This window comes from Penaeus chinensis, chromosome 4, assembly GCF_019202785.1.
Source record: "Penaeus chinensis breed Huanghai No. 1 chromosome 4, ASM1920278v2, whole genome shotgun sequence".
Classification (NCBI taxonomy): Eukaryota; Metazoa; Arthropoda; class Malacostraca; order Decapoda; family Penaeidae; genus Penaeus; species Penaeus chinensis.
This window is the reverse complement of record NC_061822.1, coordinates 36,115,958-36,128,239: the sequence shown is the minus strand read 5'-3', so window position 1 is coordinate 36,128,239 and position 12,282 is coordinate 36,115,958. Positions and strand designations below refer to the sequence as shown.

At 34.3% G+C, this 12,282-nt stretch overlaps 2 protein-coding genes across 2 annotated transcripts; one reads left to right on the top strand and one right to left on the bottom strand.

Annotated features, from left to right (window-relative positions):
* Positions 1-279: 279 nt before the first annotated feature.
* Positions 280-7,858, bottom strand: LOC125048257 (protein AATF-like). The gene is made up of 9 exons (XM_047646872.1): positions 7,705-7,858; positions 5,368-5,869; positions 5,004-5,215; positions 4,349-4,533; positions 3,825-3,901; positions 3,370-3,531; positions 2,587-2,782; positions 696-902; positions 280-510 (listed from the first exon to the last, which is right to left on the bottom strand). The coding sequence occupies exons 1-9, from the start codon at positions 7,784-7,786 to the stop codon at positions 358-360; spliced, it is 1,776 nt and encodes a 591-aa protein (XP_047502828.1). The 5' UTR covers positions 7,787-7,858; the 3' UTR covers positions 280-357.
* Positions 7,859-8,213: 355 nt separating this feature from the next.
* LOC125024527 (mitochondrial import inner membrane translocase subunit Tim22-like) lies at positions 8,214-11,550 on the top strand. Its single transcript, XM_047612325.1, has 5 exons — positions 8,214-8,625; positions 9,671-9,762; positions 9,975-10,070; positions 10,437-10,509; positions 10,661-11,550. The coding sequence occupies exons 1-5, from the start codon at positions 8,388-8,390 to the stop codon at positions 10,744-10,746; spliced, it is 585 nt and encodes a 194-aa protein (XP_047468281.1). The 5' UTR covers positions 8,214-8,387; the 3' UTR covers positions 10,747-11,550.
* Positions 11,551-12,282: the final 732 nt, after the last annotated feature.

The following is a 12,282-nucleotide window of genomic DNA, read 5'->3' as shown; positions in this document are numbered from 1 at the left end:
GTAAACTAAAGCCATGCCCTGTGGCATTAGGTTAACAGTGTTCTATTAGTTATTGGCATTGTTTCTAATTCTGATACTATCAATATATTTGCAAATTTGAAGAATAAGTTCACTTTATTTGTTTTTTCTAAACAGCAAATTTAATGCCATGTGCCTATGTTTTTATTTTTTCATATAGTTTTCTCAGTCTTAGATATATTTCATAGTGCAAAGTGCACATTTGCCAGAGATCTTATATCCATTACTGAAATCTTTAACTGATTTAAAGAGAAACAACAATTATAAAGAAACCTATTTATTGAACCTTTATGTACGTATACATATATAAAATACATATTATTGCATTCCTCTTTCCTGTCACTTCTGTTCTTCAGTAACAGGCTCTGTTTTACTCTTTGGCACATTCTTGACAGCATTGCCAAACAGAGAAGCAAAAAGAATATTAGTGGCGCCATCATCCATTTGTGGAGGGTAACAAGGTGCTAAATACTGCTGAAGTTTACTCATAACCTGTAAAGAAAGGAATAAAGACCATAAGAAAGGACTAGACAAACACACACACAAAAGAAAATGATATTCATAAACTTTAAAAATACTGTTGTTTCCCTACACTAAACTCAAATTACATGAACCTCTTGAACATGTCAAAATATGATGAAACATTTTACAAAATCATTTAATGTTGTGTTACTTACATCGAACCTAATTTTCCGTCCCTTGCTGGCTTTGGTGTCTACCTTCTTCTTGGCTTTCTTACGTAAGTTTTGGATTTCAATCCATTTCCTTGACACATCTGTCATGTCTTCTGATAGGGCCACCTTGGCTTTCAGTACCTCTTCCAGTGACCTTGTGTAAAAGTCACTGTCGTCAAATATCTCAGGGTCATATTCTTCCTTTCCCACCTGAGTAGATAAGATAAGTCTTTTATATTTTATATATGGGGGAAAGAGACAGGTTAATGAGGGATACACAATATTCTCTTACCTTGCTACCTACATTATCTTCAACTGAGTATGAGTATTCACCTGTTTTGCATTTTACACACATTGATTTCAATAAATGCACCTTGAACTCTACATCAAAATGTTCAATCTGTCTGAAATTGTAACTCAATATCAATATTAAATTTACTTCTAGCAATAGTAAATGTGTCATTTGAGTGACACTATTAACCCCTATGATCTGGATGATGTGACACCATGTCATGAAAAAAAATGGCTTGAGGACTGGGTGACATGAACACACCATTGTGGAAAAATCTGGGCCTGGGTGACATCATGAGAATTTCAGCTGAAGACCAGGGTGATGGGAATAACTTGCCATGAGTGTACAAAAGCTCTTGGAGAGTGAATAGACTCATTTGGCATTTAGGGAGGGTCTTTTGCACTATTTCCATCAATAAAAGAGTGTGGAATGTGTTGTCCATAAGCCATGACTGAAACATTGCCAGCAATAGGAAGGACCCTATTTCCATGCTAAGGATCCTAATCATGACTGCCAGTGCAGATTGTACTACATAAAATTGAATTAAAACACACACACACACACACACACACACACACACACACACACACACACACACACACACACACACACACACACACACACACACACACTCACACTCACACTCACACTCACACTCACACACTCACACTCACACACTCACACACTCACACACTCACACACTCACTCACTCTCTAATACTTCTTATTGTTATTATTACTGCACTGAGTTATGGACTACCTAGAGAGATGATATGGAGTCTGTGCAAGGATAACATTATCATCTATTATCATCTGCATAAAACAAACCAAATGTCAAATATATATATATTGGAAAATCATTGCAAAGGGGATGCACGGGATCTTGTCACATGAGTGTTTGTGGGCCTGTCAGAGTGGCTGCTCAATTAAGCCTGAAGCCCAAATTTTGTGCCACAAGAGGGCAGTGAAGCATCTGTATCCAATGTGTTAAGCAAATGAACTAAAAGAATAATTGATGTTGTATAATTTATCCAGATGATTACTTTGTATAAGACGGCATTTCTCTTAATCTAAGTGTATATAAATAACACCTCTAATAAGTAATATTAATCTCAGTAACTAATTTCTTAGTACTATTATACAGTCTAAATATTTAAAAATTATGAACAATAAAATACACTATTTAATTTTATTTTTGGGCTCAAAAACACTTATATAAACAAATGCCTACAATACTAAACAGATAACCATATTATTATTATGAATAATTCAGTGAGTCCTCTTAGATATCATCATCATTTAACAATTATCCTAACATTATTCCCAAGTAGACATATTATTTTGTTTTAGTCTAATCTACAAGGAAAATAGAAATTTATATACTAATAAGCATTCCATTCCTTTGCTAAATCAGTACAATTACCCTCCCACAGCAATTATTTTCTAGAATATATGTGCAAAATATGTAAAAACAGTCTTTTTCCTATACACTTCTCAATGGCAAGATGAAACATACCAAAGCAATTACTGTTTGCTAAGATTACAAGTAAATATTTCAAAAGACCCCCAAAAATATCAAACAATCCATCAACAAAGCACTGACCTCTGTATTAGTGCTATCCTTATGTCCTAGAATGTGATATGCTGTTCCTCTAGTTGCACCAGTCAGCTGTGTACGTTGAATCAGTTGTTGTTTGTTGCCTAAAATGTTTTTCATCTGCTGCAAGGCTGATACTTCAAAACTGCTAAAAGAGTTCTGAGCATTGCGACTGGATAGCAACTTAGTTTTTTCATACCACCTGTAACAAACATAAAGCTAGTACATCTGCTATAATTATCCTTATTTCTTGTAGAGGAGTTAATATAAATCTTGCATGAAAATGTTCAAGCAAAAGTGTACTTCAGCAAATAAAAGAGAGCCTATAATTTCACTTTAATTTTGAGGCTGTGAATGCCATAGTAAGTGCTCAGTGTGTCAGTGTTAAATAACAGCCTTGGTGGTGGCCTGTTATCATATATTTATCTTTACTATTATTATAATAATCACCATCATTAGGTGGTGGCTTATTACTATATAATTATCATTATTATTACTATTACTATTATTAATAACTATATTATTATTATTATTATCATTATTATTATCATTTTTATTATTATCATTATTATCATAAACAAAAAATGGTGTCATCATTGGATTGAATTCACCTTTACGATGGTCTTATAAAATACAGGTGAAGCTTAATTTAGGTTACAATACCCAAATTTGCTATGACCCTTTTTCTACTTGAATTCTGTGTCACAGTTTGCAGAAAGGACAATAATCAAACCCTGATCACAACCCAACTTGCCTAAGAAAACTGATAAATACACACTGGGAACATACCTGTTTATAGTTTCATCCCGGAAGGGAATATATGCAGCATGTCTTTTACTCAACAGCTCGTCATACTCTTCCATCTTCAATTTCCGTTTGGTTCCTTTACTGCTCTCCTTTTGCTCCTCTTCTTCCATCTTTTCATCTTCACTACTTGTAATTTCTTCATCACTGAAAAAAACATTTTGTTAATTTACAGTTATTTTACTAAATTAGTTGATGAAAATTAGCAAGGGTTTAGATGGTCACATGAATAACTGTATATAGAATGCTGCAAATGTGCATTATGTGTAATGATATATTAAGTTGTAATCAGTGACCTAAACTGAGGAAAAATGTTAGATCTTAGAACTATATATTTTTTGAAGCAAAGAAAACAAAGCAAGACAAAAGGAAACATATAAATAATTAAACAGAAATACAATAATTCACTTAAGTTCAGGTGCCAAATTTCAGCAACCCACCTCTCTGTTCCCATATCCTTCTTCTGTTTACCAGTTATTATGTGTTGTGTCTCTGGATTCTTCTTTAAGATTAATTCCTGAAAGCAAAGAAAATCTGGTTGAGTGTCTAAATAATTCTGTGAAATACATATAGCATATAGAAACAATTTTCAATAAAACTTCCAACAATAAAGGAAGGGAGCAAGCTGGAAAGTGAGGAAACTTAATGCACTTATGTTATGTTATTAATACTGCTACTAATAATATTTCAAATTTTTTTTTTTTTTTCCCAAAAATCAAGGAAAAGGGTAAATGGGTGAGTTAAATAGGACTAGTAATTGTTTCCTTGGTGGCTAAGTATTTGTGGAGCCATCTATGTGTAAGCACATTTCATAAACTAAAATCACTGTGGTCATGCTGTGTATGTCATACCATCCCATCATAAAGAATAAAAACAATCTCAGTCTGATAATTGTGCTCATACTTAAATGCTACTATATACCATGCAGCAGCATAAACACAAATGAAGAGCTATTAAAGCTCACCTGTATATCCAGAAGTGTGTTAAGCAAAACCTTGGTTGCAGACTTTGCAGTAGAAAGATTCTTGGTGTAGTTTGGATCATTCTCCCGTACAAACAGCTTGAAGGTGTTACACTGTGGTAACTGGTTTGTCTGACTCACCATCTTCTGCATAGTGATACGACTCTCAAACAATGAGTCATATATTTCTGTAAGTACACATAAGAACAGTGTGAGCATACTCTTTCTTCTGTTGGTGAGTAAGACTTTTACAGGAGCTATTGGAAGAGTAGCAACTCAAAGTAATATGGTATTACCTTGTAGGGCTTATGGCAAGCAGCCCTCCTTAATTGAACAGGTTCTCTGAAATATGCTAGAGCAAAATTTCCCTATATTTAAAGCAATGTGAATTTTATTTGAAATCATATTTTTTAAAACCATACTGTTGTGAGTATACTACTCAATAGTACCAATATCTTTTGATCAATATATATATATATATATATATATATATATATATATATATATATATATATATAATATTATTATTATTATTTTTTTATTTTTTTATTTTTTTTTTACAATAAGACCTTTACGTCAAAGATTTTTCTAAAGATCAACCTGTTATGCTACCAGTCTTGCATACCAATTAAAAATTTATTCCCATGCTAGCACTTACCTAACTGACTTTTCACTGCTCGACCTTTCCTGACCTCTTCTGACTGGTCTTCACTGCTGAATTTCTTGAGAGATCCTCCATAACCACTCTCAGAATCTATACCTTCTTCTTCATCTATACTCAGGTCTTCATCATCATCATCATTATCATCATCTTCATCATCATCTTCAAAATCTTCACCATATTTGCTGAAGTCCCCATCCTTATCAAATCTAAAACAGAATTGTAATAGTGAGTTAGTGTTACTCTCTTGCCTTTTCTTTTCTTTTTGCACATTGGTTGAAGAAAAAAGAAAAAAACAGATATATTACTATAAATTAATGATTAGGTCAATGAATAAAAGTAAAGAATAACATCCACCTACGTGAATTCACTTGAGTCATTCTGGAGCCTCTTGCGAATCTTCCTTGTGGATTCATCCTCTTCCTCACTGTACATGCTTTCATCCAATTCCTCATCTCTTGCTTTGTTTTTCTTGACAGCTTGTTTCAAAGCCATTTTCTTCAACCCTGTATTCACTTCAGTTACACTTTCTTCTTCACTCTCATCTTCGTCTCCACTTTCCTCCTCTTCCTCCTCTTCTCCATCTTCCTCCTCATCTTCTCCATCTTCCTCATCCTCATTTTCATCACTACCTTCCTCTTCTTCATCACCTTCTATGACAAAGAATTTGCTCAATGATGGATCAAAAGTGACTTCATTATCTTTCTTGAGATCCTTGCGAGAAACCTTCTTGCCTTTATATCGAGGATCACTTTCTGATAAGAGAGCAGCACTTTGTGCTCTAAGCTTGCTTCTTGATTGCCCAATCTGATCAGCACTCTCTTCCTTTGCAACTGAATCTACTACCTGTGCTTTGGTTATTACTGTAAGGGAAGGAAAAAAAAAAATCTATGAGTTTGTGAATACATACTTCTATACAGCTAAAATTACCTGCTATGTAATATAAGATCATGTTACCATCAGTCAGTATAGGAAAGCTTAATTAAGTGCAACAGAAAGGATAAAAGATATCAGAAAATTCTGGGGGGCAGATGGAAAACAAAATGTATACGGTATGCAAATCAAAAACAAACATATCAAATTGCTAATAGTGTAAGTCTATTTCACTTTCAAGTATATACAGCAAATATGATTAAGTTTTACACAGCCAATAACATAATCTGGTAAAATTACACTTTAAGATAAATATAGACATGAGGGATAATGGATAAAAAAAATTGGTCTTCCTTATGATGCACATGATCTTGACCCTTCATGGTTTTCCCCCTTTCCAGAACTATACCTTCTATACCCTATCCCCAAACTGGGAGGGGAAATAATACCTGTGAAAAAAGCAGTATGCAATATTTAGGGCAGCACTGCCAAAGTTATGAAAAAGTTTATATAATAAGTATTACTTAATTAGATTCCTAACATCCAATTCCATATCTAAAAGCTAAACTCACTATGTACAAGAGCAAAACATTACAAGATAACCTTTTCTGCAAATCAATAATAGGGAAATTGGCAATAACAGATGGAAGTCACAAAGCATGTTATGCTATAATAACAACACTCAGTCCTAGCTAAGTAGAAATTCAATGGATTATCGTATGACAACAAAGCCTGCCATCACAGGTAATCACAGGTAAAGAGCTCATTATATTCGTAAATATTTCAAATCATTAGATTTTCAAATATAAAGTTTGATTCTTCAAACAGGATAAACAGATTTGAATAATGTGGGAAAAAAGAGAAAAAAGAATTAAATAAAAAAGTAAAAAAAAAAAAAAAAATAATAATAATAATAATAAACATAATACTACTACTACTACTAATAATAATACTAATAATAAAAAAATAATAATAATACTAATAATAAATAAATGAATAAATAAATAAAATGAAATCAGGTGGAATGGTTAACTCTTCATTTGGTAGTAAAACAGTGTACATGTTTTAACATGGTAAGATGGGGCTTGGCTGATTTTATTCTAGAATGCGGTGGGAGGACTTATATATACCGCTTTTTTCCAATCTGATCTTTTAAAAGAATGTGGGAAGAACAGGTATAAGAGAGCTTTTAGAATTGAATAGATTGCAAAATTGCCAAAAAATACATTCTATGTAGAATTTGGGGAGCTCCTTCCCTTAACTTTCTTGGAATACCTATGATTCCCATCTTTTAAACTAACATTTCTGCTATAGTTTTCATGAATGAATGCTGGATTCACTCATGATATGATGAAAGTTATCCAAATAATGTTGCACATAATTCAGATTCAATGTACGAAGCCAATTTAACATATATCCAATAACGGCTTAATAAGTTAACTTTTCAGGATAGGGCAATAAGAAGAGGAAAATTATACTGACAGCCACTAAAGTTATATGACAGGTTACATCAATGGCTGCAAATCCCACAATAATTTGGTCTTTGCATTTCATATGCTGGCAATGTTTAGTAATACCCGCACTTTAATGTCAAAAAGGGAAATTGGCCTAGTTTATTGCTCTCTTTATAGCAATAAGCTTAGTATTCTTTCTCTTCACTGCTTCTAATTTGAACACTTCACTTCTACCATGCCAAATTTCTTGATATTCGATACATAAAATCAAAGCGGTTGTTTTTATTAACATGTGGATCTGCTGCAGAGATTTCCCGAAAAAGTCCAGCATATCTTTCTGCTAATGTAACTACAGAAACGTAATTTGGTACCTTGGTCTTCATCGTCCACATTAAACGAAGCCGCTGGATTCAGAAGATATTTTTCAACATAAGACTGGAGAGCATTAGCCATGATTTTCACGTGTTAGAACACAACATTGAACGTCGTATCGCAGTCCGCCCTCGCCAGCCCGGAGCACATGCACGAAATTTGTAAACATTGAAGGGGACGTACGCAATGAAAATAATTTTTAGAATTGGAAAATATATACCACACAAAGAAGGTAGATCTTATTATAAAGAATGTAGATGCGATTTATTTGAATGGTTGTATGTATCTCTTTTTTATAAATAAGTTTTTAAAGTGATATTCAGGCAAGCGATTGTGTTTGGATCAGAGTAGGTGTAAATTATTTTATGTATTATATGTATATATATATATATATATATATATAGAATAAGGCCAAGTATATATTTATATATACTATTATACTACTAGTGCATCAATAAACTTTAAATGGCATTCCGTAAAAAAAAAAAAAAAATCGCCGTATCCCTTCACAGCGGCATGATCGTCTGCAGTAAACAAAAAGTCGGGAGGACCAGTACCGTGTGTGTTTGAATGAAATTACCATGAAACGAGGGTCAACACGGCGAACAAAATAGTGACGAATTCCAGTACAACTTCCTTTCTCCCCAAACATCCCAGTCAAGGAGGAGAAGGACATAGCGATATGTCAGCCGAAGTAGCATCGAGTTCGGCTGTCGAGGATGGCTCGAGGAGGACCTTATTCACCCCACAGGAGATCGACCAAATCGCCAAGTTCCTCGTGTCAAACCAGAGGAGAGAAAGGGAGAATATCATTATTCCGAGGACCTTTGTTCCTGTGGTGATCAAGGGGAGAGAAGAGAAGACAGTAGAAGCGATATTCGAGAGCTGTCCTTTCAAGGCGGTGCTGTCTCTCATGGCAGGTCAGTAGTGTATGCGTATATGCTTCAATGAATATCACATTTCTCAACAATTTTACCATTGGGGAGTCCAGTAGGGCTATATATTCATCCTATTAGGCTGGACATGCAGCAGGAGTCGTTATTCTTGAAGGATATCTTTCTTCATATTAGATTAATTTTGAACCTGTGATTTCCCTTGTGGATATCCTGTTCTTTGAAATCAGAAAGGGCTAAGATTGTCAGTAGACAGTAACACTAATGCTGGTGTTACTGGTAGTGAAATAATATAAAAGCCTTTTCTTTGGCAGACACGGAAGAGCAAACTTTGATTTGAGAACAGCACCGATTCCAATGATTCCTAGGGAAAGTGTCTGCTTGCTGCCTTTTGCTTGCCTTGGCAAGAGTGTTTCCCAAATATCATATTTATTTGATTATTTATAAACAGAGCTACAACTCTTTTCATTATTGTGGAAACTAAATAAATTGTTCATCAGCTCCTGTTGAAGTCAAGTCGTAAATAATTACCATTTGTTATAACAACTGTTTTCAAATACTCTGGCATTTTGGAATAGTCGTCTTAAATGGAAAATGACTGCTAAGGCTGATTTTATAGAAAGTTGTTTGTATGTTAGAATAATATCCTTCTACTGTTACATGTTTTTATTAAATACTGTTTCTAAATTCAAAACTACAAACATAAGCAACTAGTACGTATAAGTTTAACCTGTGTAGATGGATCAAAACAATACTGCTAATCCTAAAATCCCCAACCAAGAATTTCTTTTGATCCCTTGGTTCAGCTGCAAGAATTTCTTTTGATCCCTTGGTTCAGCTGCAAGAATTTCTTTTGATCCCTTGGTTCAGCTGCAAGCATACTTTTGATCCCTTGGTTCAGCTGCAAGCATACTTTTGTTATACTTGGAAGAGTTCTTGCTTTTCTTGGATTACTTGGAGTATGTGTACACCCAAAGAAATGTCCTTAACCCATTATTATAGGAAGTTTCATTATTTTTGACATTTCCAAAGGTCTATAACACAAAAATTAAAAAGTACTTTCCTCATACAGGCTTTGTCCTTGGTGGTGGTATTGGTCTATTTGCTGCCAGTGTGACACCAACTATACCAACAGCAGAAAAACCTACACAGTCAGCCCGAGAGGTAAGATGATAAGATATATAAGTGGAGAAGTTTCAAGAGTGGAAAAAAATGAATATAGACAATTTAAGAACTAACCATATGTATGTAAAAGGACTAACTTTGATTCATAAGAATAAAATGTAGAACAATTGAAAATTGACACAGTAGCTGTTGACATATGTAATGATTGTCTCTTTGGGATGAAATTTACTGATGTAACCCTTTTGTTTCAGGTTCTCAGAGAATTAAAAGTCTCTACAATTTCATATGGTAAAAATTTTGCTGCTATAGGATTCCTGTTTTCAGGGATAGAATGTGGGATTGAGTCGGTAAGTATCTTCAAGCATTATACCTGCACTATGTATATTCTGGCTAGTTATGGCTTTTAGGACACTCAGATGAATTTTCATAAAAGAGGAAACCAGTCCAAGTTCTATTATACCAAATATTTGTTGTAAAGTTTAGGTGGATTTTGTTGGAATGAAGAAGTTATAGAGCCCATGGAGTTTATTGCCTTAGGTAGATGCAGTCTTAGGTTCAAGAATCACCTTAATTTCAAATAGTATTTGTTTACTTTGATAATAAGGGATACATAGAAAGAGAAGCAAGTATTTTGAATATTGTGTTCATTTTCCCAGAGGATAATGTTAAAAATATAGTAAAGTTAGATACTATTTGCCATCATCATCTTTCAGTATCGTGGGAAGAGCGATTGGAAAAATGGAACATATGCTGGAGGTCTCACAGGAGGTCTTCTTGGAATTAGAGGTTTGTATTTTAAAACTATGTTATTATTTTTTTTTTTTAAGTTTCATTAATGACATTTAGATATACATTATGTAAATTGAGAGGTTTTTCTTTCTTTTCTCTCTCACTCTATTTGAAATTAAGAAACTAATATTACTTACTATTTTTTCAGCTGGAGTGAAGGCTGGAGTGCTTGGTGCCTGTGGATTTGCAGTTTTCTCCTTTGCTATTGATTACTACATGAGAGGGGGACTCTGATTTCCTTTCTTTTATTTTTTGGTGGGGAGAAGGAAAGATTTCCCTTAATGGCTTCCCTTAAGATTGTTTATTCATGTGGCAAGATGACAGCGATGTCCTCTAAAGAATTCAGAACCTGTAAATTACAACTTTTGAATTTAGAGACTTGTGATATAGATTTTATGTTTTCAAATGGTTTATGGGTTAAAGAAAGATTATAACATATGCATTTGAATTCAGAGTAATTCTCTTCCTATTTGTTGTTTATATGAACAAAATATATACAGGTAACAAGCAGATTATTGTAGAAGTTATTACAGAAATCCCTTAAATTCATATTATATTTGTAAATCACCAAATATTTGAAAAATATAACTTCCATGATGAGGTAATGTATGGGCTTAGAGATTTTAACTGTTCCTGAGAGAAAATATTGGTTATGTGAGATCCATATCTGTATGAAAATCTTGTTTTTCTACTTTCTTTTTGTACAATATTCAGAGTTTGATGAAGTCAAGTGGCTACATAGCAAAGAAAATCTCAGAATTATGTAAATAATGATTGTATTATTGTTTAGAGCTAACATAGCAGAATATTGTAATGGAGTCTGCATTTCTCCACATTTGTTTAGCAAAAGAAATAACTGACCAATACCTCGGGTGCTCTTTAACCACTTTGTGACTGAGCTTAGTCTGCCAAATAATGTTGGCTGCGAGAGGATGAATGATGTACTTTTATTTGTTAATACTGTTGAACTATTTTCATACATGATATCCATATACAGAGTATATGACGTGAGAGATGTAAATAAAATTGAACAAGAAATTTATACGTTTCTTTTGCAACACTCCACCTTTTCTAAAGGTTGTTTTTTAATGTAACCAGGTGAAGTTACTTCTTTTGTTATCAACTAGAAGAAGGGCAGTCTCTCTCACACACACACACACACACACACACACACACACACACACACACACACACACACACACACACACACACACACACACACACACACACACACACACACATTGTCTGGCCCTTTCCCCTCATGGGGACCCTCAGGGTAGATCGTTTCTCTTCCCCCACATATTTTAGGCACACGATCGAATACAATGAAGATTTCATATCCTAATTAGGGTCACTGAGGCTTGCCCCCTCATCAACTAGCCTATCTGACATTAACTTACCCGTTTTTCTGTCTGCTGCCTCTCGGTTGATCACAGTTCTAATCACTGCTACTGCTAGGCCCTCCTTGATGCTTGCTGTCAACTTGAACCATTCGGAATCATCCACCCAGGCCATTACTCAACCTTCAGAACACATCTCTTTATCTCTCCCAACATCCTTCACCCCATTTCATCCTGCACAGTTTTCTTCATTTTTATGCCCCTTCCTCCCTTATTGCTACTCCTCATCCTTAATGTCCTCTTTTCCGCAGTACTACCTTACTTAACACCCAGACCCTCTTCCTCCCATCCTCACCCTTCAATTACTTCCACCTAAATAAACCTTTCCAGTACACTTTTTAACCCAGCCATGTTGGATCGATTTTTTTGT